This window comes from Sesamum indicum, linkage group LG6 (genome assembly GCF_000512975.1).
Source record: "Sesamum indicum cultivar Zhongzhi No. 13 linkage group LG6, S_indicum_v1.0, whole genome shotgun sequence".
In the NCBI taxonomy this organism is placed as follows: domain Eukaryota; kingdom Viridiplantae; phylum Streptophyta; class Magnoliopsida; order Lamiales; family Pedaliaceae; genus Sesamum; species Sesamum indicum.
The window spans coordinates 17,974,726-18,001,055 of record NC_026150.1 but is presented as its reverse complement, the minus strand read 5'-3'; the positions used below and the strand labels follow the sequence as shown (position 1 = coordinate 18,001,055).

Sequence of the window (26,330 nt, the reverse complement as noted above, 5' to 3'; positions counted from 1 at the left end):
ATATTGTAGATAGCACAATTAGGTTTGCATCCATATTCTATCATTTCCTCAAACAAGGTCTTTGCCTCATCCAGTCTTTTCAACTTCAACAGACCATCTATAAGAGGACCATAAGTACAAGGGGTGGGAAAAAAGCCTCCACTTATCAGATCATAATACAGATCTATGGCTTTCTCTAATCTGTTAGACTTTACAAGACCAGAAATGAGTATGTTGCGAGTTATCGTGTCAGGCTGGCATCCTCTATGAAGCATTTCATTGTACAGATCAAAAAGTTCATTTACCTTCCCAGACTTCGCAAGATCATCAAGCAACAAATTGTAGGTTGAGACATCGGCAGCACAGCCAGCACACTTCATCTCTTCATAAGTACCCCATGCAAGTTCAGTAAGATGAACATCAAGAAGTCCGTCAATCAAATGATAATATGCTTCAGGAGTTGGCTGCATCCCAAAAGATTTAGTGAATTTTGTGAATAATTTGTGAGCATCAAGGGGTTTCTTTTGCTTGCACAATATCTTAATCAAAGGGACCATTATCGAGCCATTTCTGCAAAGACCAACCAAAACTACTTTTTCTGCAAAAGAAATAGCATGATTTAACTCTGCTTCCTTCAGAATTCCAGCCATCAGGTTTTCCCAAAAAGATCTGTCAGCCGAAATTCTACCCTGGTGGATGAAGTCCTTAACAACTTTAAAAGCATTCTCAACTGACCCAGCTTTCACAACACCAGGGAGGAGAGTATACAGAGTTACACAGTCAGGATATAATATTTTTCTCATCTGATGGAAAAGCCAAAAAGCTTCTGTAATTCTAGCATCCTTTACTAATCCATAGATGACTGTGTTATATGTAAAAAGGTCAGGGAAGCAATCCCTTTTTGTCATGGCATAAAGCATCTTCAAGGCCAAATCAACCTCATCATTCTTACAGAGGCAATCGAGAAGCGTATTGAAAGTAATTGTATTTGGTGGGCAACCATATGCTGCCATGCTCTCAAATAATTTGTAGCTCTCTTGAACTTTGCCCTCCTTTCCCAGTCCAGCCAATAATGTGTTGTAAGTGACGACTGTAGGGACAAGTTTCAATACCTTCATTTTGCAGAACATTTCCCATGCCTCGTTTGACCGATCAGCCTTGTAAAGTGTGTCAATCAAAGAGTTTAGAACAATCACGTCAGGATGACAGCCATGATCTATCATTTCAGTAAGTAATTGAATGGCTTCATCAACTTTCCCTTCATTACTATAGCACTTCATCATCATGTTATAGGTAATAGAATCAGGCACAAGCCCACTCTGCTTTATTCCATAAAAGATATTCTTTGCCTCTCTAAGCCTACCGACTTCAGCAAGGCTATACAATGATGCATTGCAGGCAACAACATTTGGGGCAATTCCACGTGCTTTCATCTTCTCAAAGGTTTCAACAGCTTTGTCAGCTTCTCCTAATTTTCCATAGTAGTCAATGAACAGGATGTATGTATATGCATTTGGCTGAGTACCACACAGTTCCATGTTATCACATAGTTCTAATGCTTCGCCCAATCTCCGTAGCCTCAGAAGCCCACAAATCAAAGTATTGTAAGTATGAAGATTTGGCAAGATGCCTACCTCCTTCATTTCACCTAACACCATAAATGCGTCATTAACTTTTCCCACTTTGCATAAAGCGTCAACGAGTATGGTGAAAGTAACAACATCTGCTTTATAACCATCAGCCTCCATTAGGCTCCAAAATTCCCTTACAGAGTCCAAATCTCCACAGTCACTAAACTTGTCCAACATAGTAATATATGTGACCCAATCAGGTTTATGGCTACTACATTTCATCTTCTTAAACACTTCCTTTGCAACATCAAGTTTCCCGGCATTACAAAGAGCATCAATGAGAACAGTGTAAGTAACTACATCAGGGGCACACCCTTCCCTGTCCATCCTCTTTAATATATCGTAAGCCTCATCGATCTTTCCTGCTCGGCCAAGCACTCTGATGCAGATGGTGAAGGTGTAAACGTTTGGCCTCAATCCCAAATTTTCCATCTCTTCTAGCAAGCCCATTACAGTTTCAGTATCTCTTCTCCTACCACTAGCCACCATTAGAGCAGAATAGGTCTTAAGACTAGGCTTCAACTCTTCTGAAACCATCCTTTTATAGATCACTAAAGCCTCCCTACAAAACCCTGCTTGAAGAAGCAAATGTATCAATCCATTATATGAATATGCATTCAAATAAAACCCAGATTTTCTCATCCTTTCAAGTGCAAATGGTGACTGTCGGATTCCTCCCCTTACGCTTAGACTCCTAAATATAATCAAGTAAGTATCTTGATTCCTATAAATTATTTGTTTTTGCATCATATCAAACACCCAAACCATATCCTCAATCCGTCCATGCACTCTCAGAAGCTCGAGCATATAGTTACAAGTTTCCGTAGTGTGCATAACATGACGGAGATCTGCTATAGCTTTAAATAAAGAGAAAGCCTGATCCAAATCATGAACTGACTTCAGACGTCCAATTATTTCCTCAGAGGACATGTCTTTCTTGATCTCCCCGTTCATCAAAACAGCTCCATCTGAGTTTTTCATGACAAACCCACAAAAAACAACATGCTTTTTCTTGATTTTCTTCCATTTCATCACTGACCCACATCTCAAAATACTAAAAGAATCAAGCTTTCTTCTTTTTACCGAGCCATTACTGTAACTCGAGACACAAGGTTTACTGCTGTCATTGGTTAAAGAAATATGACTATGGTTACAGCTGCATATACTCGAAGAATTCAATATCATCACAGCCATGCATGAAGTAATGAAAGGATAAGTATAGGGAGCAACAGTATGCAAGCAATTCAATGGCAGTTAACGGATGTGGTGGTTTCCCTGGTTGGTGTTTGTGAAATTGCCTAGCAGATAAAACATCAATTTTTGAGGTGAAAATGAAAAATATATATATCTCTATCTTGTGCAAAAGATGGACTATATACTGTACTACAAAAAAATCTAGATATATTTACAAATTACAAGCATAAAGAGGACGAAAAGAAGGGCGTAGTCAGTTGTATGTATGAAGTAGCTGTGGACTGTAGATAGAATTGCATGTGGCTATGGTGTTCGGCTTCTGTCCGGTCTTGCTCTCTCCAATTCCCGCTAGTATTTCCCAAAGTCGCTATGTGTGAGAGGATGCCTCTCAGGTTCAAAACGTCCGACTCTAAAATGGCTAATTGTCGATAAAATCTAACTCAATTATCAAAATTAAAGCTCTATAACTATAAAGTTATTGATTTGAACCCTATCAAACATGTGATTTATTTTAATATAATAATAATTCCACAAACGTGAGTGTAATATGCCTGTTTTTTTTATAGTGGCATTTTGTCTTTTTATTTACTTTAAATATATTAGTTGATTTAAAAATTTTGATTTATTGAATTTGTATTTGGATTTAAATGTATTATACGATATAATAATAAATTTTATTATTAAAAAAAAGTAAAATAAATAAGCCAATGAAATGTAGGGGTCAAAAAAGATATTTCAGTATTTAGGGGGCCCGTGCATAATTACCTCAAAGTTTGGGCTGCTTTCTGACGAAATTCCAAAACCCCCACCCCATTAAAAGCCCTACTGTATCCTACTCACCCGCAATTTAAATTTGTACATACACCCATCAACAAGATTCTACTGAATTAGAGCCCCTTCAGACTCACGGTGAGGTACAGAGAAAGAATTGAATCGAGGAAGATTTGGTGAAAAAGGAAAAGAAAACTATGGAAATTGGCAGCGGAAGTGGTAGTAGCAATAAAGCGATACCAGAATCAGTAATGGAGGCGGTCAGAAGAACATCGGGCAACATGGATGAAGTGAAAGCCAATTTGGAAGAGTTTTTGTCTTACTGTACTACTGAAACCCTTTCAAGAATGGAGCCTCTTGAAAGGGCTCAAGCCCTCTTCTTGGTTGCCAAAGCCACAACCACTCTCTTCGCTTGTATGTATATGTTTGTGTATGTTCTTGATGTCTATGTATGTTTTCTGTTCATAGATTAAACATGCAGCATTCACTAAAGAATAAAGATCCAAACATTTTCTCTTATTTGTTTATAATAGTGAAATTCTTGATGTTGAAGTCAATTTCTGGTTTTTCTTTCTGGAATGTTTTGTGCTTGTTTTGCTTTTGTAGTGAGGCTAAGATGCAAAGGTATAGACCCAGATGATCATCCGATCAAAAAGGAGCTTGTAAGTCTCTCTCACCGTTGCCATTTTTTTAATTGTATTATTTTTGTATATGGGTTCAGAATTTGAAAGTAACATATCAGCCCCTGATTTTATTTGTATGATTTTCTTTTATTCTCTTTTCTTGTTCTTCTTCTTCTTGATTGTGTGCCCTTTTAATATAACCTTCTATATGTATGTTTTTTTCCTAAAAAAAAAAATTGTAATCCATTAATAAGTGTCAAATTTTTATATATGATTGGGGGGGTCTTGCTTGGTTATCTAAATGTATTTGAGATTCATAGTTGTTGAACTTGTGTCTGTGGTGGTCTTAGAGGCTTAGCCAATAGTCAGATTTGAAATTGATGTGTTTCTTGGTTCAGGAGAGGTTGGAGTTGTACCAAGAGAAATTGCAGCGATCCATGGACTTGCACAAAGGTAAGTCTGACCTCCTTTTCAATGAAGAAATAGTTTGATGTATTTTAAACACTCTCTTTGTTATGGGGTTATTTCATAGTCCTGTAAACAAGATATTGTTTAGGCTTTTCAGTGAACTTTCTAATAGTTTTTGCATTATATGGAACTATATTTTTAGGAATGGTTTTGGAAATTGCTTCTATCATTTGCTTGATGTCTCTAATTTCTTTTACTTTTGTGTATTATGTGGTCTGTTTCTCTTGGAAGCCATATATCTGTGGTCATATTTGTAGAAGAATAAAAGAATAAAATGTACTATATTCTGCACAATAATTATTATCAAGGTCTCTTGGTGTTTAAGACTTTAAATTCGGAAATTCGATGGATGATATATTTGTCTCGTTTGATTGATGCTTTCTACTGGTCATGTGGTGCTAACTGCTTCTTTCGAACATTGCTTGTTATGTTTGTAGCACCACTTCGACCGTCAGCCACCATTAATCCCCAGGCAGCAGCCCGTTTCATTGAGCATTCCCTGCCTGATCTTTCCGCTGGTATGGACTTGTTTACTTCTGCAAAGAGTGACCTTTCAACTTAGTTGACTTTTGAATACTTACCTGGTTTTCCAGAGCAGAAGAAAAGCATGCGGGAAATTAGTCGAGGAGAGAGCTCAAGAAGTAAGTACTCGGACAGAAGTCTCCAAAAGAAGAGAAAGTACCAGTCATCTGAGAAGCAATCTGTTCGTGCTGCTGCTCAGGAGTTTCTTGAGAAAGCAGCTCGTGAGCTACTTGGAGATAATAAAAATGGTGTTAAAGGACCTTTACAACCTGAGGATTCAGATGACGATGTCATAATTCTGGACTGATCCTCTGGTAGACTTTAGTTTTACTCTTCTGTTCTTTTGTTATGTTCTTGCACCTAAATGTCTGGTAGACGTTTCTTATGCCATATCATCGATTAAGTATTGAAAAATTGCTCTGCCACCATTGTCATTTTCTTTTAGGATAATAGATTGTGTGATATTTTCATTCAGCTGCTACTTTGTATCTGAGCTAAGTGGATAAATATTGGTTTTATATCTGAATGCCATATTAGATAGCTTCTAAGAGGATCTGTGTATTAAATTAGCCATTGATAAGATCTTAACCAATCAAGTTGCGAGTTTGTTTGTGCACATGTAGTGTATATGGCATTCTCTTTAAAACACCATATCCGCTTTAATCTGTGCTTGTGGTCTTGAACTTGAATTTTACTGGGTGAACTAACGATCAGTATGTTATGAGCCTAATTATACATCTGTTCATACAGTTGAGTAGTAATTCTAAACTGCTCCCAAGGCAGTTACAATTTACAAAATTTTCATTATATGCTATAAGTTTTGGATCTCCACATGAGAATCTTTTCCGAGTTTGAGAAGCACCATGGAAGCCTCTTTCTCTAATTCTAGCCGGTTCAGTATCAGTCTTTTCATGATCGGAGTTTAAAAATTGAGGACACTCTCGCTCCTCAGGAAATACTTGTTTTGGTGTTTTATATATTGGAATAAGCAATGCGTGCAATAATAGCTGTTAATTTGGTAGCGAAGACCTACAGCCTGGGTTGGATATGAGTATCATTTAGTTTCCAGCATAACCGTAATCATCTCTAAAGGAGGAAAATTGTGTTCATTACTGGTAGAGCCTGCTATATGCCCAAACTGTGTTCTGGGAATGACAAAAAGGCGGTACTTGCCGACTTGGTATGCACTTTGGATGGGCTAAACTTGGTGAAGGGGTTACGTGGGAGGAGTATGGTATTGGGTGTGGTTGGCCAAGTTAAACCCTGTATATAGGCACTTCATATTTGTAAACTAATTGGCACAAATCTCGTCTGAATCTTGGCTTCAACTCATTTAGGAGGCCTGTTGACAAGCTCATCATTAGCGAACTATTAGTTAAGAATTTCAGACAATTCAACCCCTCTCATTCGGTGCTGATTTCATTTTGAATATACCTGCAACTGCAAAGCTTGCTGCCGTATCAGTAATGGCTGGCTGCAAAATGTTCCGTCGATTAAGTCGTGAATCATTCATGCATCTGGTCATAAATTGAAGCTAACTTAGTTTGTGTGAAAATATAGGTGGTCTTCTCATTTCTTAATTATACAGCCAGATTTGGATATCTGTCTGCCTGCTAGTCTATTGATATTACCTAAATTTGCTCATGAAGAGAGAAACTGTACACAATTCTGTTTATATTCTGTATCAATGACAAGCATCAGGGTTTAGTTAGAAACTATTTGATAGTAACCGAAGATTTTGATGTGTACGAGATCAAACTCTATAAAACCACATGCATCTGTAAAAGAATAATACCGATATTTAAATTGAGTTGTTATTTTCTGCTATTTATACGTGACTAGAAAACCAAGCTTCATTTTCATGTGTTCCATGTATCTAAATCTCTTTACTAGATTAGGAAAGTTCAGATCATTCAATATTTCGAGGTTGAGGTTGAGATATTTAGTGTGACCAAGACGATGCTCTATAAGGTTATCTGCAAGATAAATGCAAGCAAATGTGCTAAAATGTGGTACTGATACTTCTTTTTCGGTATATAGAGTATTGAAAACTACCACATCTAACTGTCCCTATTACAATATTTTACTTGGTGATGATTCATTCATTACCCTCTTTTTCCATAAAGGTACCCAATATTTCCTAAGCCACTATGTGATATATTGGTATATCTTGAACTTGGACATTTTACTCGTTTTGCTGTTTATGCAGGTTTTGCTTGCTGGATTTGGGTCAGTGTGTTGCTAGATCTCAAGGCGCGGTCGGCTGTTTATCTGATTGGAATGTTGTGGCTTCCTTTCTCTACTCCAGTGAATGGTATTAGGCCCCAATTTTGTGCTAGAATAGTCAATTTTGAGTAAGCTTACTAGTAGTGACGATAAAGATATTGATTAAGCTATGACCAAATCTTGGATTCTTTTGATATATGCTGCTTTTCTTATCTGTTGTTTCTAATTTGTGAGCTTGCTACCATCCAGGTCGAGTACTATTATGGTTATATTGTGGTGAAATGTTTGCTTTTTTTTGCCATTCGGAAACTAAACCAGGTCTAAATGTTTTCAAACTCCTGAACTGTTATGACCTGCAGTCGGAACTTAGTAGAGTTTGAACTATAATTATATATATAGTGTTGTATGAATTGATCAGTGTTGAATTATATTCATCATACCCAGTATGAAATTTTTGTTCTCTTCTGCATAATTTTAATATTCAACTAATGCAGTCTCATAGTCTTTCATTTATTGAAGAACTTAAACAACTCCAATGACCTTTCTGTATGTTTGCTTGCTTTCTCTGTTTTTCTGGGTTTTAAATGTATTCAGTTGCTAAGCCTTGTTAGATTTTGATTTGTAATCTAAATATCTAAGTGGTACTGTACTTTGATTTCTGGCAGTGGTACTTACATACCACATTGTTTGCTTCGTTTTGAGACTATATGGATTCCAAGTGCAAAATTCGGTGAGGAATTATCGAAATGATTCAGTCACTTGTGAAGTTTTTGAACAAATTTGAGAGGAATTGTAATTCTTAAGGCTCATAAAATGAATAAAATTAATAATCAAGAATACATGTAACCTCAATTACATAAAACAGATTAATCATCCTCCCTGGTCCCCAAAGAATGAACTGATACTCCAGCGAGTCCTCACATTACGACCAACACCACCCCTAGTGTCATCATGAAAAATCCGCCAGTGAGTCTCCTGGCAGCGCTGGTGGGCGCCGGTGCAATTGCTGGACCTTCAATCTCCACTGGGGAAGGCGCTGGAGAAACTCCTATAAAGTGGCGGTGCTTCTCCGACATTACCACCACAATCAACTTCTGACCCTTCTTGCAGTGGCCTTCTGCCCCACTAATGAAATAGTACGGCCCGGAATGCTCCAGCTTCACCTTGGTGCTGCCGCCGGTGTAGGTTTCGATCGGACTTGATGTGTTGCAGGTCACGTAATCTCTCTTCGTCACTTGCAGCACTGAATCCTTTGAGGCATCGTATTCCCACACTGCAAGTCAAATAAAAAAGAACAAAAGAGATTCAGATTTCTCCATAACACTGTCGTTTATATGAATCAAGATCAAAGTTAGATGTATGTCAATACCTAAAGAATCTCCAACGAGGAATCGAGATTTCTGAGCCCAGTGGTTGAGAGAATCGGATTCTGAAGAAGGAATCCTCCAGGCGTCGGATTTGCCGCCGACCAGATGATCCCTGGCTTCCGAGAAGCTCAAGAACAGGCAAATGAGTACAAGTACTGAATAAGCTTCAGTTCTTGAAAATCCAGCCATTTTTGCACAGTTAGTACACTACTGGTGCTCAAGAAATGTTCTAAAAGCAGCCTTCTACCGAGAGAAAAAGGCTTTGAGAGAGAGAGAGAGAGAGAGATGACTGAAGCAAAGGGTTGCGCCGGCATATATAGGGGGAGGAGTGAGGTGGTGGGAGAAAACTAGCCGTTGAAGGGTGGGTTTAAGGAACAGAGATTCTGTGGGACAGCGTGAAAAGGAGTTGTATTATTATGTGTTCCAGCAACGGTAAAGTGTATTAACGTTTGGAAGGGAAAGGGATTTTTGAAGTTTTTAGACACAATAACAAAATTTAATACCTCTTATCTTTAAATTAAATCTCTAATTTCAATAATCATAAAATCTTGTATAGGAATTAAGAATTGTAATATTTTTATAAAATCTTGTACAATGTTTTCTTAAATGTGGTCATTGAAATTGCTGATATTTTATAGTAACTATGGGATATGTGAGAAATGGACTCACAGTAATATTACATCAATACTTATCATATTGTATTTTGGAAGCTCTAATATCAGAAAAGATTTCAAATTTTTTGAATTCGACTTTAATTATATTTCATAAGATACTATGAATTTCAAATTCTATTCGTTGAAAATCAATTAAAATCTCTTATTTGAATTCTTTATTCAAAAACTTCCATTCAACTGTAACTAAGAAGAAATTCAAATACTGTATAATACTTGTATTGATATTTTTTTTTAATTTACATACATCAACTATTTATTTTTGTGTACATACATATAGATACATACATGCATACACTAGCCCCTTAATTGACAGTAAATGTCGCTAAAATAAATTTAATATCTAATTATGATTAATTGTAATAATTAAAAATAAATAATTACAGTAAATAATTATTAACAATAGTTACCGTGATGTTTATTGACAATAGTTTTTGTAAATGTAGTTAAAATATTTATTATAATTAAAAATTATAGTAAATTAATTTTATGATGAATAATCTAAGATTCTATATTAATTTTATTTAATTATAATTAATAATAATTATTTACTGTATTTTTTAATTCATAATCAATGATAATTTTTCTTTTAAGATGTGCCGTCGCAATAGTACCAATTTAATTTCACTTTATTTCTTCATCCCCACATTTTAAATTGTTATGAATAAATAAATTAAGAAGAGGAGCAATTGATCAACACTTGGCTTGCCAACACCCAACACGTATGTAGACAAATGACACGTGTGAGTTCCATGCACCCCCACGCTTATCGACGTTGCAAAACCTCCAATTCTCCAGTGTTCTCTCTTTCTTCGTCTACTTCTCCTCCTTCCTTCGCACACACAAAACCACACAGTTGTTGGGTGAATCGTTGGCGGTTCTTTAACAAAAGGTTGTAAATTTTCTAAGAATGGCAGGAAAAGAAGAGTGGAGGAAGAACGCTGACACGCATAAGATGAGCCCGGAGGAGGTGAAATGGGCTGGTGTGGAGGCCTCCAAGCGGCCGCCGGGCCACAACCCCGGCGGCATCCTCCACCAGAGGCGGAGCCTGCCCTATGGCCCGTATACTGTGACCCTTGTCGGGGTTGCCCTTGTGGGCACCATGTGGTACTTTACGTTGTACGCCAAGAAAAAGCCGGAGGCCAGTGCCGTCGATGTGGCTAAGGTCTCGGTCGGTGCTGCAAATCCCGAGGAAACCCGCCCCCGGAAATAGAACACTCAGTTCTTATTTTACTAATTGATAGGTTTTGCTCTGTCTTGTCTTGTGAAAGATTCAATCATGTTGTTTAATTTGCTTTCTTATGGAGCAAAAAGACCATTTTCATTATCACATATTTGTCTTCTGTTTGTTAATTATTACTATTTTGCAACATCTGGAAAATTCTTATTTAACTCGAGTTTGTTGGTCACTTTCTTCAATTATACACGAATCACACCACGTTGCATATTAATTTAAGTCCGGTCAAGCTCGATTTGAGTGAAAATTTCTCCAGAAGTTTTTACTGTATCAACTTTCATTGATAAAAGTATTTCTGAAGGATAATCTGAACGTACGGCTCCTATATTTCTTTCTAGTAATCTCCATTTTATACGAGCGTGATGAATTGGAACAAAATAAGTTATGTTAATTTGTGCAGATAATTCAAACTGAATAGTGAAGGTTTCGAGACTGGTCGGGATATAATACACGAATATATAATAGTGTTCTGTCTGAACTGATGTTTAAATTGTGTAGCCAATTGGAACAAGCTATAGGGAAATACATTCTGGATTACCCTGAAAGGCGACACCGATTCCGCCTCCAAACTTCGTTCCAAGCACTGATGAAGCCGAACATGAAATTCGACTTCCAATTTCTCATGCTACTCAAGTCAATGGCTATTGACTTAGGTGTAGGGCGTAAACAATATGATCTGGCCTTTGCAAACATTAGCCTTGTCAAGTGCCTTGTTGGAAATAACCGAAATCACATCATGCAAGCATCTCCCGCCATCAAATATAGGGTTCTTGATAATGCATGGGGAAAGAAGCCAATTGCCAAGGGGTTTCTGGATAGGTTAACGTTCTTGGGCTTGTCTTTCTCATCTTCTTCTTCTTCACAATGTCGCCTTCTTCTGCCTGTCTGCCAGCGGCTCCTGCCGAGGTTCATTGAATTTCGTTTTCTGCAGATGCTTCCAGCCCTTCCCGACAGCTATTTTCTTGGGGGCTGCCTTTAGTGCAGATGAGAATAGGGCTTTCTCCAAGATTCTTGAAAGTTAGCCGGAGTCCCGTTGTTGGAGTAGAAACATGATCAGCTTCAACATGTTGCATCGGGTACTGTTTACTCTTTCCTTGCTGATTGCTTGCCCTTCTTCAAGGCTCCATAATCAAGAGGATCATGAACAGCAACCTCTGCACTAGGCTCTTCGTTAAGAGAATTCCCAATTTGTCCTAACGGCTCCACATCGATCCTTTTTCCAGACAACACTTCCGCCACATGATTCAGCCATTTCCATTCATCAATTTCCGACATTTGTTTTGCTCCTCGCTTTCCTTGGTGGTTCAGGAGGGAGCAACGGGATTAAAGGTGGGGAAACGGAATCGAAGATCCAGTTGAGTGAATAGGTTTGATGATATAGATTATAGGATTTGTCAAGAGATTTCAGACGGCTGATGAAGTGATTAGCAAATCACAAGTGTGTATATGTATATATATATATACGACTCCTATGTTTGTTGCGATTACAAGCCCATCAAGTATAAATCTGTAATTCTAAGGTTTCTGGTTTGTTATGATGTGAAAATTATAAGTTTGTAACCATGTCTGCGGACTCCTTATGGAGTTGGGCCCCGAGTTCGTTATTGTAGTTACAAACTTGTATATCTCATTTGTTTCGAGAATTAATTCTATGTTCGAGGGGTTTTGGCGTTGAATGCGTTTGCTATCCTAGCATCAGCTTCATTCTTGCATGCGTATTGCTCTCAGGCAATTAAATAGTGCTCTTATGTCGCGTAGATGAATTGTCACAGAGTACAACAAACTTGATCATATAATTTGATTTAAATTCAGAGAGAAGAAATTGAATCCTTCCCTCGTTATTGTAACATGAAGGCTCTTGCTGAAAGAATTGAAGTAACAGGTCTACATTAGGCAGTAATAAAATTGATCAGCCACTGCCGCAGCTACACTTAGAATTTATCTGATCAAACAAGATTGGCTACTCTTGAGCAATCTACAAGCTCGCAGTCTCCTTGCTACAAAGATAACAAAACCCAAACAAGACTTACAAAAATAAGACCTACCACAATTAACTAGCTAAGCGTACGGACTCATTTTGAAAAAAATTTGCTTGTATGTGTGGTCGCTCCCAAAAATCATACATGGAATTGATATTGAATGAATTCTCTATATCATGCTCTGTGCTTCATCACGAGTGACAAGAACAGCCCTCAATCGATCTTCACAGAAGAATAAATCAGCCTAGTGAAGATGAAGCATGCGTAGAAGCCGATGGTGCCAGTCAACACAAAAAATGCATATGAAGCAATCAACATGTACCCAAAGTACAATGCTCCTGAGACGGGCTTCGTGATGTCAAGCTTAGTGAAGAAGTAGAAGGTGGCATAGAGGAAGAGGTAAAGTGCAGACGATCCAGATGTCAGATACGACCTCCACCACCAGAGGTAATCCTCACTGCATAATTGGAAATAGCATAGCACAACTGTTATCTCAGCGCAGGTGACAAGGAGGATGACAAAAACTATGAAGAGGAACCCGAAAATGTAGTAGAACTGGTTCAACCATATGGAACTCAGAATGAAGAAGAGCTCGATGAAAACAGCTCCAAATGGAAGTATGCCTCCAATCAAGATTGAGAAAATGGGGTTCATGTACCATGGCTGTTCGGGGATCTGCCTGGGTATTTTATTTGTCTTCACAGGATTTTCTGTTGCTGGCTTCCTAAAGCCAACATAACTGCCTACAAAGACGAGGGGAACTGAAATCCCGAACCATAAGAAGACCAAAGCAAACATTGTTCCAAATGGCACTGCCCCTGAAGATTTCTGACCCCAGATAAGAGCATTCAGTACAAAGAAGATGCCAAACACTACAGCTGGGAATAGGAAAGCTGTCCGAAGGGCTATTTTCTTCCATTCCGTTCCTTTGAACATCTTGTAAAGACGGGCAGCAGCATAACCAGCAAAAAGTCCCATGAAAACCCAAAGAAACAACATGGCCGTCATGAGTCCACCTCTATTTGAAGGGGAGAGGAAGCCGAGGACAGCAAACGCCATAGTGACTAGTACCATTCCCAGAAATTGTACACCAGTTCCAACGTAAACACATAGCAAATCGGAGTGGCTGGGGGGCCTGAATACATCTGCATGGACCAATTTCCATCCTGTTTCTTCCTGGGCCTCCTCCTGGGTTTCAAGTTCATTGTACTTTGATATGTCACGATAAAGTGTCCGCAGCATTATCATAGCAACCATTCCAGAGAGGAAGAGAACAATCATAAGAGAATTTACTATGGAGAACCAATGGATTTGATCATCATTCATTAGAAGATATGTGTCCCATCTTGATGCCCACTTCACCTCACTCTCCTGCAATGCGGACCTTGAATCTTTAAGAAAGGACTCTCCACATATCAAATATTAAGTTGGGCAAAAAAAATAAGAATATGATACTTGTTGATCAAAGCCAGAAATCACTTGCAGATGACATGAACAACATCAAAACAAGAAAATCCAGGCTTTAGGCGACCAAACAATTGCTTGACATACAATTAACAATCAAAACTAAATGTGAAAACTAGCAGGTGATCTGGTTTTTACCTGGTATGCAATGTCATAAGTGAATATGACTTCTTGCTTATCTTCAACCTCTTGAGGAGAGTTTGAAGAAACAACTATACTCTTTGCATGGGGATCACATGTTGTTAACCGTGTATTCTCATTCCACTCTCCATCATATTCATGCTTCACACTGAAAACATGAGATGTAGAATAATAAGCTTATTTCCAATTTAGGAACTGAAACATTAACTAAATCAAATAAAATTTCTTATCTTAAAGATTAAATAGAGAACAATATTTCGAGAGGAAAAAAAAACCCCACCTATATGGTGTGACCTCAAAACCTACAATTCTTGCCGAATCAGTTAGCTCATCCTTGTGATACTTGACTGTGAAGCTCAAGTGGTTGTGTAGAAAGTACTTTTCATCCTTGCTCTACATAAGACAAAAACTTGTGAGTAAAGAGATATATTGCACATGAATTATGTATACAAGTTTAGGGCCATAATTAGTTAACTTACACCAGCATATTGCCCTCTCAGCCCAACATGAAAACCCAGCTGGTAGATGGGAGGGCCTTCTTGTTCTGATCTTGGGATAGGAACCACCAGAGGGAGATTATCAAGGATCCTGCAACACAGAGTACCCAAATTATTAAGCAAGAGAGCATTCAGATAAAGTCTCTTAAAAAACTGATCTAAGAAAATGGAATTGTGCGCTGCAATTGTTTACATGTTAACACGGTATTCATCTTCAATTTTGTCTTTGAATTCCTTTGCAGTTTTGGCATCAAGCGTAAGTCGACAAACAACATTGCACAGTTGTGGTTCCCTCATTCTAAACTGCAACATATCCATGCAACAAAACAAGTCAATGACCACGAGAACTTCCAACTGGAATTATATCATGAAAGATGTTACACAGACCACATAAGCAGAATTCTCAATGCGATCACCACGAAGTACTTCTCCAAGATTTTCTCTGCTGTCAACTATTGTGTTTGGGCGACAAAAAGGAAGAGAATAGTATGAGTAAGGAAGCTGAGTCTTTATGGAAGTCAATTTGTTCACTTTCACATTCAGCAGATCTCCCTGCATTATATTTGGAAAATAAATGTTCAGGAAAAGAAGGAAGAAGATAGGTAGAAAGAAAAAGGATCAAGTATAATTTGAAGTCCTGAAATCAACTGCATGTCATCATTTACAAATGGACAGAATACGAAATAAAGAACAAACATATTCAGCTCTTATACTCTCTACTAAAGAAAGAAGGCAGAATTAAGCTAATGTGACACCTTGGCATCTTCTATCTTCCCCATCTTCCATAGTTAATACTTAATGGTGTACTAGTAAAATACAGCTTCAAGTGCCACAGGATAAAGATTCAACGTATCCAGCAGATAAAGTTTCATGTGCTGAAAACTTTATTAGAAACACTAATCCTAACCTATAAAGTTCAATACTAGACAAGAATATCTTGCAAGGAGTACATGCACAGTTCTTTCTCCAATTGGCAGACTGTATACAACCTACAGCACAACCTTTTGCAATGATTAGAATTCAAAACACTGGAATGCACACTATTATCCTCCACAAAGACAATATTCAAGAATGAGAAGCAACCTTGCTCGTCTACAATATACTCTTGTTTTCATCATCATCATGCAAGAACAAAGATGAGACCCAGAAAACAGAGGAGCTCTGACCGAAATGAGTAATTAACTTAACAAATAAGGAATATCCACACAATGAAAACTCGTTCCTAACTTAATATAAACTAAGAATCATCAAGTGAGCTAGGCAAGCTAGTTAACAGATTACAAATTTGATCTTAAAGTTTCCTCCTCTAGGTCTGAATCACACTCCTTTTTTTGTGTGGATTGCCAAATCATAACATCTCGCATTACATTCACAATTTCGTTCTATAGTAACATTTTGCCTCATCTTACGAACTGCTCCTCAGACTAAGCTCGAAAGCATAGCGCATATTGCTTCATAGAACTCAAAATAAAGAATGCGTAAGACAGAGCGACATACGTTATACACCAAAATCTTTTATTTCCTCAAGCAAGGACCAAAACCAACACATTGGATCAATGTCTCCAAATATACCGATTTTATAATCAGGCATTTATTTTCGAAAATAACCACGGCATTTGATGAAATACTGCAGCTAACAAATACCCATTCCGAATCACTCATCCATCAGAGAAACATAAAGAAAGATCTGATCTTCGAACAGAAACCAGATCACGCAAAAATCCAAGCGAACTCCTATTTAACGAGAGATCAAAGACATACCACGTGGAGAAGAAACCCAATCAGACAAATGCAAACAGATAAAAACAACACCTAGATTTCCAAAAAAAAAAAAATCAAACCTTTTGGAAGTCTTCGGGGGCAACACCGGGGAGATAAAAGCTGAGTACATTATGAGAAAAAAGCAAAATGCAAATGGTTGCGAAGAAGAAAACTGTACGAATTGCATGAGATCCACCAGCAGCTCTTGCCATGATGAAATCGAAGCAGAAAGGATAACCTTCCAGATCCAGACGGAGAGAGAGAGAGAGAGAGAGGGAAGGAGGAGAGTTGAATGAAGGATTGGTTGTTGTGTGTATTTTAAGCTTGTCGGTTCCTTTAAGCAGTTCCACTCTCACTTCTATTTTCTAATATTCCTTTATCTAATTTATTTATTTACATTAAATCTTATTTATATATTCAACATTATTTTTATCTGATTTTCTCATATACCCTTTAATTTTAATACAATACAATGTTATTCATTCTTGAAAATACTTCCTCATTTTTATTACCAGCCAATTCGATTTTCTATTTCAAAAAATTTACTAAATATTTAATGCCATTAAATGTATATATCGTGTAATAAAAAAAATCTCGTCCTTTATTTTATTTAATAGAAATTTAATATATTTATCATGTGTATATATTAAATAACATAAAAAATTAATAATATTTAAAATAAAAACTTCAATTATCAAAATTTTAAAATTTTAAATTGAAATCAGTTTCGACGAGGGTATTTATTTATTTATTGATAAATGATTATGATATAAATCATTATTAATTGTTAATTTATATAGTTTGGAACAAAGAATAAGATAGTAAAAATGTATTTTCAAGTATTGAATTATTATAGTTTACTAAAAATGGAAAGATACTACATTGTCAACATGATTGTGTGCATAGTTTTCATACCTAAATTAGTCTTACTTATAAAAACATAGTAGTGAGTGTCGGTGGATTCGCTATTTATTGTTCTCTCTCTCTCTCTCTCTCTCTCTGGAAGATGGTTTGTTGGGCTGTAGTGCGACCCATTTTCGAATTGACTATGGGCTTCCTTTTCCTAACCCAGCCCAGTTATTTGGGCCTTGAATAAAGAAACCCGTACTAGATAATGAGCCACAACAATACACAAATCCACCAGACAAATATTAATAGTTTTCTAAATATTGTTTTGTTTCACTATGATAATTTCGTGTTGAATTAATATTTTTATTATTATTATTATTAATGTTCTCTAAAATTATTGGGCCAAGTCCATTTTTTTGGTTAGTTAGCTAACTCTGCAGCTTTCAAACGGTGTATCTCATGCCGCAACCACTTTTGGACTTTACTCCCAATCGACCAATAAATAGAGATCATTATGGCACCATAAAGAGGACAGGTATCATTGACTCCCACTCAGTCTTTTTCCTCAATTTTCAGCAAGCTTCTTATGTATTTTTTGCATTCCACACGACTATTGTCACTAATTATACCCATATTTTCATCGTATCGGGTTGATCATTACACTATTATTCTTACGTTATTTCAAAATTTTCGATTATTCTTTCAATAAATTCATTATTAATTTAAGCATCAACATGCTAATCTTATTTTACAGATTAGTCCCCCTACATCTTAAAAATTCTCTCAATAAAAATAGCAGAAGTTGAAGATTGAATGTGATTAGTAGGAATTTGAATGAGATGACATAATGACCCATTCTCTTGCATGACCAAAGACAAGGTGGCTTTGAAGGATTACCATAAAATACAAGTTTTCATCATTTTGAGCCCATCCATCCTTTTAAATAACTACAATATCCTTTGCTTGTCCTAATTAATTTCCCTCGCCTTTTAATATTTTGGTGATGGAATGACTTGCAAGACAGAGGACAGTTTTGCTAATTGCGAACGGCGTCGTGCACTATATTATATAGACACCAAGATTGAAGCAATTGTTTATTATTAGTGGGTCAACTCTTAACTGCACACCTGTTGATGGATATGATGGCCAAGAAATGTTAGACTAAGATTGAGATTTGTATATAATCCTGACGCCTACGCACTTAATTAGCTCATTCGGAATGAAGTAAGCGTGTCTTTCTCTAACTTTTATATGATACAAAGTTAATTTTATATATTACGTGACATGTTTTTTTAACTAAGAGTTCCTAAAAATATGTCCGAAAATAAGGTTAGATTAGCTGATTCCGATATTTGTATGGATATTCATGATGTAATTTGACTTGACTTGTATTTTATTTTGGTAGCAAATGCCGTAGCAAACAAATATAACCGTACGGTATGATGACTTAAAATATATAATTGGCAAGATTGAGGTCCTATAAATAAATTAAAGGTTATGGGCTCGTGTTCCATCAAATGTATGAGTATTTATATTATTTAATTTAAATTTATTATAATATGTGTCTGTATCACCTAATGTGAATTTATTGTAATATCAATTTATATCGTATTATGAGATTAGTCATAGAATTGACGTATTTGTCAAATTATGGAAACTGATGTAGTTGGCTTGTAATTGTTCACGAGTCTGCATCCGTGGCTGCATCTTTTAAAAATTGTGTTTGCATAGGAAAATAAACAAAGGGAAAACAGTACGTGTAATATACATATAACTCAAAGAGAAAACCCTTTTCTGGGTTTTCGAAGAGACTGAGTAATTTAATTATTAACAACCAATTAAGGAAAAAATAGAACAATCATCCTACAAGTAAAATAATGCTTCTCAACACAGCACATCATCTCTGCCAACGAGGCCTAATTCGATTGACGAAATTGAGGCTCCATAATTTTAGAAGTCATGGATTCGAGCACATCATGTCTGCCAACGAGGTCTAACTCGATTGACAAAATTGAGGTTCCATGATTTTAGAAGTCATGGGTTCGATTTGAAGAATACAATTGAGCACTATAATTAAAAAAAATTAGCATATTTAGTCCGAATCTCACCAAAAAATACTAAATTGGCCGGATATTATGACATGCCTTGCACGTGAACTAGTCAATTTGGAGCTTTTACCACTTTGCTTGCGTGGTATGAGGAACATAAGAAAAAATTGCAATCTTGATCCTATAATTATAGGGGGTGACACATTTAGTCCAAATCTCAATGTGAAAAACTAAATTGACGGGATATTATCACATATTTTAGACGTGACCTAATCAATTTGGAGTCTTTTAATTGTTTTCAGCCACTTTTATTGGTGTGGCATGAAGAACATAAGAGAAATATACAATTTTTGTGCTACAACTATAACGGGCAATACATTTAGTACAAATATCAAATGAGAAAAATGCTTCATAAAAAAAAAAAAAAAAGCCAAAAAATTAAAATGTTTCAAATTAAATAAATCACTTGTTAAGAATGTGATAATTTTCAATGAAATTAACATTTTTGGGCAACATCTAAACTAAAAGTGCCAAATTTTCTTTTTGTTTTTTGTAAGTGCAATTGGAGACGGCCAAAAGCGTCAACCTTCATTAATTATATAGAGCTGGATAATGGTGGTTTATATTGGCGTCTGCTAAAGAACTAAAGAGCTGGACAATGCTGATTTAAGTCATATATTTGTGTATGTCAAGTCAATGAACAGAGGGATAACTGTAATTACTCAAGAACACTAATTACAACCTTAAGCAAATACAACTTAAAACAAACTCTTAACACGTTGCCTGTTCAAACTTCAAACCCTCTATTTAATTAAACAATCTTCTTCAATTGCGTGGTAAGCATGAATTATTTGTAAGAAGCTTTCCAACTTAACCATAGCAGCCATAATTCCCCTTTAAATACTTCGTTTCATCTTCCCGGCACACATACATCGCATTATCCAACAAAATTAAGACACTAACATTCCTCCTTAATCATCCCAAATTAATGGCATCCTCATCCTTTTACAAAATCGGACCTCCGGTTAATGGCAACCTAATCACTATTCTGAGCATTGATGGAGGTGGCATCCGGGGCATCATCCCTGCCAAGATTCTTGAATCCCTCGAATCTGAACTCCAGGTATCGGCGTGTATGTTAAATTAGTGTGGCGCGGCATATATATATATATATATATATATATATATCTCGTTTTCTACTTCACATATATGAAGTTTCTATTAACTTACATAAAGTCCATGCGCTGAACATGAGATGATAGAAGATTCGAACTGCATTAGTTATATAGGATTGTAAGATTAAGTTGTTCGATTTATAACAGTTGAAACGTATTAACGACAACCTTAATTTGTGGAATGAATGTGATCAGAAATTGGACGGGCAAGATGCTCGGATTGCGGATTACTTCGACGTTATTGCAGGAACAAGCACGGGAGGGCTGGTGACTGCCATGTTGACGGCTCCTGATGCTAATAATCGGCCACTGTATGCTGCTAAAGACATTGCTGCATTTTACGTAAAGCATGGCCCTAAGATTTTCCCACACAAAGGGTAATTTGTTAAGTAAACTGATGTGGTTTTGTTGATCAAGTGATTCTTGCATATCAATGTGGGTTTTTGGATGTTTGGTGCAGGGGTGTGATTGGATCACTTGAAAGCATGGTTGTCCAATTAGGAAGACCCAAGTACAAAGGCAAATACCTGCACAAATTAATAAGGGACAATTTAGGACAAACTCGGTTGCATGATACCTTAACCAACGTTGTCATTCCTACATTTGACATCAGGAATTTGCAGCCTACTGTCTTCTCTTCTTATGAGGTCTCTCTCCCTCTCTCTCTTAACGCGCTGTGTGTGTGTGTGTTTGCAAAGTGAGGGGATGGGTGAGGGTGGTTGGGTACACAATTATCATGTTTGATTTGTACAAGCATGTTGTTGGTGGATTGCCAATTTTCGGGGTTTTGTTATCTTCTCAAGATTAATAAATTGATATAAAGTTAGATAATGCTACAAATCATATCAAACTCAAATTTATAATTTCGAATTTGTTTATGGAAAATCAATCTTAAATAAGATATATATCTTCATGTTTGGTGGCTCTTGAATTATTTCAAACTTATTCATCGAACTTCAAACTTAATTTTTAGACTAAGACGTTATGAATGCTATAATTCCTCTATTAGTCTCGAAAATTCTAATACAAAATCTTATTGAATTTAAACCAATAGCATAATGAGTGAATTAAAGTTGAGAGAGATTGCCCAATTGAATTACAATTATAACGAATATATATATATATATACTAAATTTGTTTTATGATCATTTTGTAAATGCAGATGAAGAATATGCCCTATTTGGACGCCCTGTTATCAGACATATGCATCGGCACGTCCGCCGCGCCAACCTTTTTCCCAGCCCATCATTTCACAAACCCGGACGCCTCCGGCAAGTCTTGGGATTTCAATCTCATTGACGGGGGCGTAGCTGCTAATAACCCGGTATCAACATACATTCAATTGATCAGAATTTCTTCAATTTGTCCGCCCATAATTGAATTTGATTAAATTGAGCTGGAATTGGAATTTCTGCAGACTTTGGTTGCAATAAGTGAAGTAACCAAACAAGTGTTGAGAAACGACCCGGATTTCTTCCCCATTCAACCAATGGACTACAACAGGCTGCTGGTCATCTCACTGGGCACAGGATCTGCAAAACAAGAACGCAAATACACAGCAGAAATGGCAGCAAAATGGGGCCTGTTTGGATGGTTGATTCAAGGAAACAATACCCCTATACTAGATGTCTTCAATCAAGCTAGTAAAGACATGGTCGACTATTTCTTATGCGTGATTTTCCAATCTCTTCATTCTGAAGATAATTACCTTCGTATTCAAGTAAGGCCAACCAATTATATATATAACAATTCTTGCAACTTTTCTCTTTTCATTTCAAACTATATATCTAACTCATATTCAATATACATTTACACAAATTATTCTCAAAGAGTTGCATAGTTTTAACAAATATATAATATTTAATGTTTGTCCGATGAAATAGAAAAGTTCGTTTAGCTCAGATTTGAATATGTATAGAATGAATGATCCAAATATATTTAAAAAAGCCTGAATTCTTTAATAACTTGCACGACCAAAAACAGTAAGAATTACATTGAAAAAACTATAAAATTATATGCCTTTGATATTTAAGTTAATAAGATTATGGAGGAGATATAATTAATAAAGATCGTAATAAAGTAGTAGGTAGTCAAAGTTGTATCGGGAGTACGAAAGGCAAATAATTATAAATTTTATAAGTTGTACGAATTATAGATTCAGAAATAATGGAATGGTTATTAAATTGAATCGAGCATGGTCCAAAACAACCCGAATAAAGAAAACGCAAATCTTGACCCATTTTGCGATTTAGAAAAGAGCTGGGGGCAAATTATACGACCTAGAAATAACCCAGACATTAATATTATTAAATATAATTATTGTTTTCTTGATTTGATGACAGGATGACTCATTGACTGGGGCGAACGCCTCCGTGGATGTCACGACGAAGCAGAATCTAAGCGAGCTGGCGAAAATTGGAGAGAATTTGTTGAAGGGTCCAATATCCAGGGTTAATCTTCTAACAGGAAATTCTGAGCCTATTCCCAATGGTGGCACCAACGAGGATGCTTTGAAAAAGTAATTACTACTGATTAATTCATTTATTACATTAATTAATAATCTAGTATTAATTTGCTAATCTCATGGATCTGCTGTACGTAGGTTTGCAAAATTACTGTCTGATGAACGGAAGCTCCGACGCTCAAAATCGCAGCAGCAGAACAACTAGCTAGTGAAGCTATACATGTATAATATAATTCATTAAATTTATTCATTCTTGGTTGACTTTCAGAGAATAATTAATTCCTCCTGATTGAGGGATTGTTTGTTTTAATTATCTTCAGCTAGTTGTTTCTCTGTATTTGCATATGATTATTCTTTTGTAATATAGATCATGATAATTAATTGTTCTATAGAAACTAATCATTTCATTTAAATTATATATAGGTGTATTATAAACTGATATGTTTATCCCGAAATAAATATTCTATTTGTTATAATACGCGAGGTCAAATTTTTAATTTTATTTTTTTTAAATATAATTTTGATATTATTAAGCTTCAGTTGACATGGAGAGAAATATATTTTCTCTTTAAGAGAGACTTTTTCTGTATAACGTGGAATCATTAAATATATTCAAATAAATTATTAAATTAGTATATTAATAATTCAAATAAACAAATGTATTCAAACAAGATAAAAAAATAAATAAACCACTGTAGAAGCAGTCTTAGGAGTGAACTAAATATATTTAATCTTTCAATTTCTTTACGTTGAAGAAAAGTGAAAAGTGGCCAATGAAATTAACGTAGTTCGATTATTATTTTATTATTAAAGTTGAAATTTCAAGTTTATAAAATAAACTCAATATATAGTATTTGTCCAGTTTAGTACAAAGTGTGGGTACCTATAAATTTTCTGAAATCCATGGACAAGTACTTAGTCTTATACCGGTGATGTTTTCAAAATTAACCAGCAATTAATATTGTAAATGATTTGTTCTGAAAATAAATACGTGAAAGTCTACTTTTTTTTATTGGTAAAATTATATTTTTAATCTTATAAGATATAATATTTAATATTTTTAGTTCTTTATCTTATGAAATGTGTAAAATGATGTCAAAACTAAAAAATTTGAACATGTTTAATCATATAGTTTTGTTAATTCTATAATCATCTTAAAAATTTATAAAATATTAAGTTAAATATTGAGTTTCTTTAATTTAAAAAACTCAAACTAAAAATCATTTAGCAATTTCTATCGATCAGAATTAACAGTTCTGAAAATGGTATAGTAATTTATGTAGAGCAGCGAGCGTCCGGGTTCCACGACAGGCCCAACTCTGTTCACCCTGTCGAGGCCGATTACACGTGTAGAATAAATACTGACACAACAGCATGTAGGAGCACTTTGCTCCTACAGAAAGAAATAGATATCATGTAAATTTTGCACGCAGGCAGAACAAATATCTCAATGGATCTCAACTCTTCCTTTGTACAATTCAGTCTCTTTTCCTTTCCCTTCTTCCTTCTGTTCCTGCTGCTCCCACTCTCCATTCATCTCCTACTCCGAATTAAATCATCTCCCTCACAAGTCAAAGCCCGAAACCTCCCACCAGGCCCGCGGCGATGGCCCGTCATCGGTAACATACCCCTTTTCATCTGGAAGAACCCTCATGTCATAGTTTCGAACTTAGCCAGGATTCATGGCCCTTTGATGTCATTAAGGTTGGGAACTCAAGTGATAATCCTGGGCTCCTCCCCTGATGCAGCAAAGGAAATTCTCAAAACCCACGATCGCGACCTGTCGGGCCGGTGCGCTCCGAAAGCAACTCCGATCAAAGAGTCTGATCTCAAGAAATTTTCCCTTCTCTGGGCAACTGACTGTAGCCCCAAGTGGAAATCCATAAGGGTTTTGTGGAAGGGTGAGCTGTTCTCGAACAAGGCTCTGGAGGCTCAGGCCTGTCTGAGGGAGAAAAAGGTTGCGGAAATGGTGGAATATTTGGGGAGGAAGGAAGGAGAAGTTGTGAAAATTGGCGAAGTTGTGTTTGCTGCAGTTTACAACACTTTGGGCAACCTTTGTTTCTCTAGGGATCTGATTGGATTGGGGGACGAGAAGATGGCGAGGGATTGGAAAGAAGTTTTTTGGAGATTCATGGAGTGTGCTACTACTCCGCTGATTGCTGATTTCTTTCCTGTTCTTGACGGGCTCGGGCTCGATTTCCAGGGAAAGAAAAAACAGGCTGCAAAATGTATGAAGAAAATGTTTGGTGTGTGGCAAGAGTTGATCAGGCAGAGAAGGGAATCTGCAGATGACAGCAAGAAACACGGGGATTTCCTGGATTTTATGCTGGAAAATGGGTTTTTGGATATCCAAATACTCTTCATGCTTCTGGTATGTATATTTATGCAAGAATTAAACTGATTTATTACATCAATATTAACCGCAAACGATAATTACTGTCTCGTCTTGGTTGCAGGAAATACTTCCAGCCGGGGCAGGAACCTTAGTTGCAACAATCGAGTGGGCCATGGCTGAGCTGATCAAGAATAAAGAAGCCATGATCAAACTTGAGGAAGAGCTTCAAACTCACAAAATCGTTGACTCTAATTCTATCAGAGAATCCCATATTTCTCAACTCCCATACCTAAACGCCTGCGTCAAAGAAACTCTAAGACTGCACCCTCCTATAGCATTCTTGCCTCATTCTGCCCAATCCACATGTGAAGTCATGAGTTACACGGTCCCCGAAAACTCCCTGGTGTTTGTGAATCTTTGGGCTATAGGGCACGACCCGACGGTTTGGGAAGATCCGTTTTCCTTCAGACCCGAAAGATTCTTGAACTCGAATTTAGATTACAAAGGGCAGGATTTCGAGTTGTTGCCGTTTGGTGCTGGAAGGAGAATGTGCCCTGGTTTGCCCTTCGCTAACAAGAAAGTTCACTTGATTTTGGCTGTTTTGGTTGGTTGCTTTGATTGGTCGCTTCCAGACAATCGCGATCCGTCAGATTTGGACATGAATGAGAAATATGCAGTCCCGTTGCAGAAGGAAAAGTCGTTGCTGCTGATTCCCCATCGGAAGTCCTGAACTTCTCCACCTCCTCGTACCAACATTGAAGAACACAGTACATCAATGTCAGCGTGCATTTGTGTACGATGGTTCCGTATCTCCAGCTGTTGGAGGCTTTGTTTTATTTCAGACTGTATTTGGGTTAATGGATTAAAGTCGGGCATTTTAATTAAATTCATAATAATAAATTATTTAGAGTACTTTAAATAAAAATAA

The 26,330-nt window shown here is 36.6% G+C and overlaps 7 protein-coding genes across 7 annotated transcripts in view; 4 read left to right on the top strand and 3 right to left on the bottom strand.

Annotated features, from left to right (window-relative positions):
- Window positions 1-3,252, bottom strand: part of LOC105164870 (pentatricopeptide repeat-containing protein At4g31850, chloroplastic) — a gene marked incomplete in the record, with an annotated part of 4,484 nt that extends 1,232 nt beyond the window's left edge. Inside the window, 1 exon segment of the mRNA XM_011083674.2 lies at window positions 1-3,252. Coding sequence (XP_011081976.1) covers window positions 1-2,804 — 2,804 coding nt within the window.
- LOC105164869 (nuclear nucleic acid-binding protein C1D) lies at window positions 3,632-7,808 on the top strand. Its single transcript, XM_011083673.2, has 6 exons — window positions 3,632-3,989; window positions 4,182-4,237; window positions 4,597-4,651; window positions 5,104-5,184; window positions 5,260-5,502; window positions 7,398-7,808. The coding sequence occupies exons 1-5, from the start codon at window positions 3,773-3,775 to the stop codon at window positions 5,493-5,495; spliced, it is 645 nt and encodes a 214-aa protein (XP_011081975.1). The 5' UTR covers window positions 3,632-3,772; the 3' UTR covers window positions 5,496-5,502; window positions 7,398-7,808.
- Window positions 8,194-9,078, bottom strand: LOC105164868 (early nodulin-like protein 1). Its single transcript, XM_011083672.2, has 2 exons — window positions 8,784-9,078; window positions 8,194-8,687 (listed from the first exon to the last, which is right to left on the bottom strand). Exons 1-2 carry the CDS (start codon window positions 8,968-8,970, stop codon window positions 8,332-8,334), a joined length of 543 nt encoding a protein of 180 aa, XP_011081974.1. The 5' UTR covers window positions 8,971-9,078; the 3' UTR covers window positions 8,194-8,331.
- On the top strand, window positions 10,252-10,784 carry LOC105164866. The gene has a single exon (XM_011083671.1). It carries the CDS (start codon window positions 10,363-10,365, stop codon window positions 10,663-10,665), a length of 303 nt encoding a protein of 100 aa, XP_011081973.1. The 5' UTR covers window positions 10,252-10,362; the 3' UTR covers window positions 10,666-10,784.
- Window positions 12,552-16,862, bottom strand: LOC105164865 (transmembrane 9 superfamily member 8). The gene is made up of 7 exons (XM_011083670.2): window positions 16,612-16,862; window positions 15,158-15,322; window positions 14,964-15,073; window positions 14,753-14,861; window positions 14,554-14,666; window positions 14,271-14,421; window positions 12,552-14,039 (listed from the first exon to the last, which is right to left on the bottom strand). The coding sequence occupies exons 1-7, from the start codon at window positions 16,741-16,743 to the stop codon at window positions 12,882-12,884; spliced, it is 1,938 nt and encodes a 645-aa protein (XP_011081972.1). The 5' UTR covers window positions 16,744-16,862; the 3' UTR covers window positions 12,552-12,881.
- LOC105164864 (patatin-like protein 1) lies at window positions 20,317-23,493 on the top strand. Its single transcript, XM_011083669.2, has 7 exons — window positions 20,317-20,551; window positions 20,799-20,980; window positions 21,064-21,250; window positions 21,766-21,927; window positions 22,021-22,323; window positions 22,946-23,121; window positions 23,206-23,493. Exons 1-7 carry the CDS (start codon window positions 20,417-20,419, stop codon window positions 23,270-23,272), a joined length of 1,212 nt encoding a protein of 403 aa, XP_011081971.1. The 5' UTR covers window positions 20,317-20,416; the 3' UTR covers window positions 23,273-23,493.
- LOC105164863 ((S)-N-methylcoclaurine 3'-hydroxylase isozyme 1-like) lies at window positions 24,409-26,330 on the top strand. Its single transcript, XM_011083668.2, has 2 exons — window positions 24,409-25,438; window positions 25,524-26,330. The coding sequence occupies exons 1-2, from the start codon at window positions 24,518-24,520 to the stop codon at window positions 26,130-26,132; spliced, it is 1,530 nt and encodes a 509-aa protein (XP_011081970.1). The 5' UTR covers window positions 24,409-24,517; the 3' UTR covers window positions 26,133-26,330.

Coding starts and splice junctions, on each gene's coding strand:
- LOC105164869 (XM_011083673.2), top strand. CDS start 3,773: ATGGAAATTGGCAGCGGAAGTGGTAGTAGCAATAAAGCGATACCAGAA. Junction 3,990..4,181: donor CACAACCACTCTCTTCGCTT/GTATGTATATGT, acceptor TTGCTTTTGTAG/TGAGGCTAAGATGCAAAGGT. Junction 4,652..5,103: donor ATCCATGGACTTGCACAAAG/GTAAGTCTGACC, acceptor TTATGTTTGTAG/CACCACTTCGACCGTCAGCC.
- LOC105164868 (XM_011083672.2), bottom strand. CDS start 8,970: ATGGCTGGATTTTCAAGAACTGAAGCTTATTCAGTACTTGTACTCATT. Junction 8,688..8,783: donor CCTCGTTGGAGATTCTTTAG/GTATTGACATAC, acceptor TTTGACTTGCAG/TGTGGGAATACGATGCCTCA.
- LOC105164866 (XM_011083671.1), top strand. CDS start 10,363: ATGGCAGGAAAAGAAGAGTGGAGGAAGAACGCTGACACGCATAAGATG.
- LOC105164865 (XM_011083670.2), bottom strand. CDS start 16,743: ATGGCAAGAGCTGCTGGTGGATCTCATGCAATTCGTACAGTTTTCTTC. Junction 14,862..14,963: donor GATGAATACCGTGTTAACAT/GTAAACAATTGC, acceptor TCTGTGTTGCAG/GATCCTTGATAATCTCCCTC. Junction 14,422..14,553: donor TTTGAGGTCACACCATATAG/GTGGGGTTTTTT, acceptor TCATGTTTTCAG/TGTGAAGCATGAATATGATG.
- LOC105164864 (XM_011083669.2), top strand. CDS start 20,417: ATGGCATCCTCATCCTTTTACAAAATCGGACCTCCGGTTAATGGCAAC. Junction 21,928..22,020: donor GCGTAGCTGCTAATAACCCG/GTATCAACATAC, acceptor GAATTTCTGCAG/ACTTTGGTTGCAATAAGTGA. Junction 23,122..23,205: donor AACGAGGATGCTTTGAAAAA/GTAATTACTACT, acceptor TGCTGTACGTAG/GTTTGCAAAATTACTGTCTG.
- LOC105164863 (XM_011083668.2), top strand. CDS start 24,518: ATGGATCTCAACTCTTCCTTTGTACAATTCAGTCTCTTTTCCTTTCCC. Junction 25,439..25,523: donor AAATACTCTTCATGCTTCTG/GTATGTATATTT, acceptor TCTTGGTTGCAG/GAAATACTTCCAGCCGGGGC.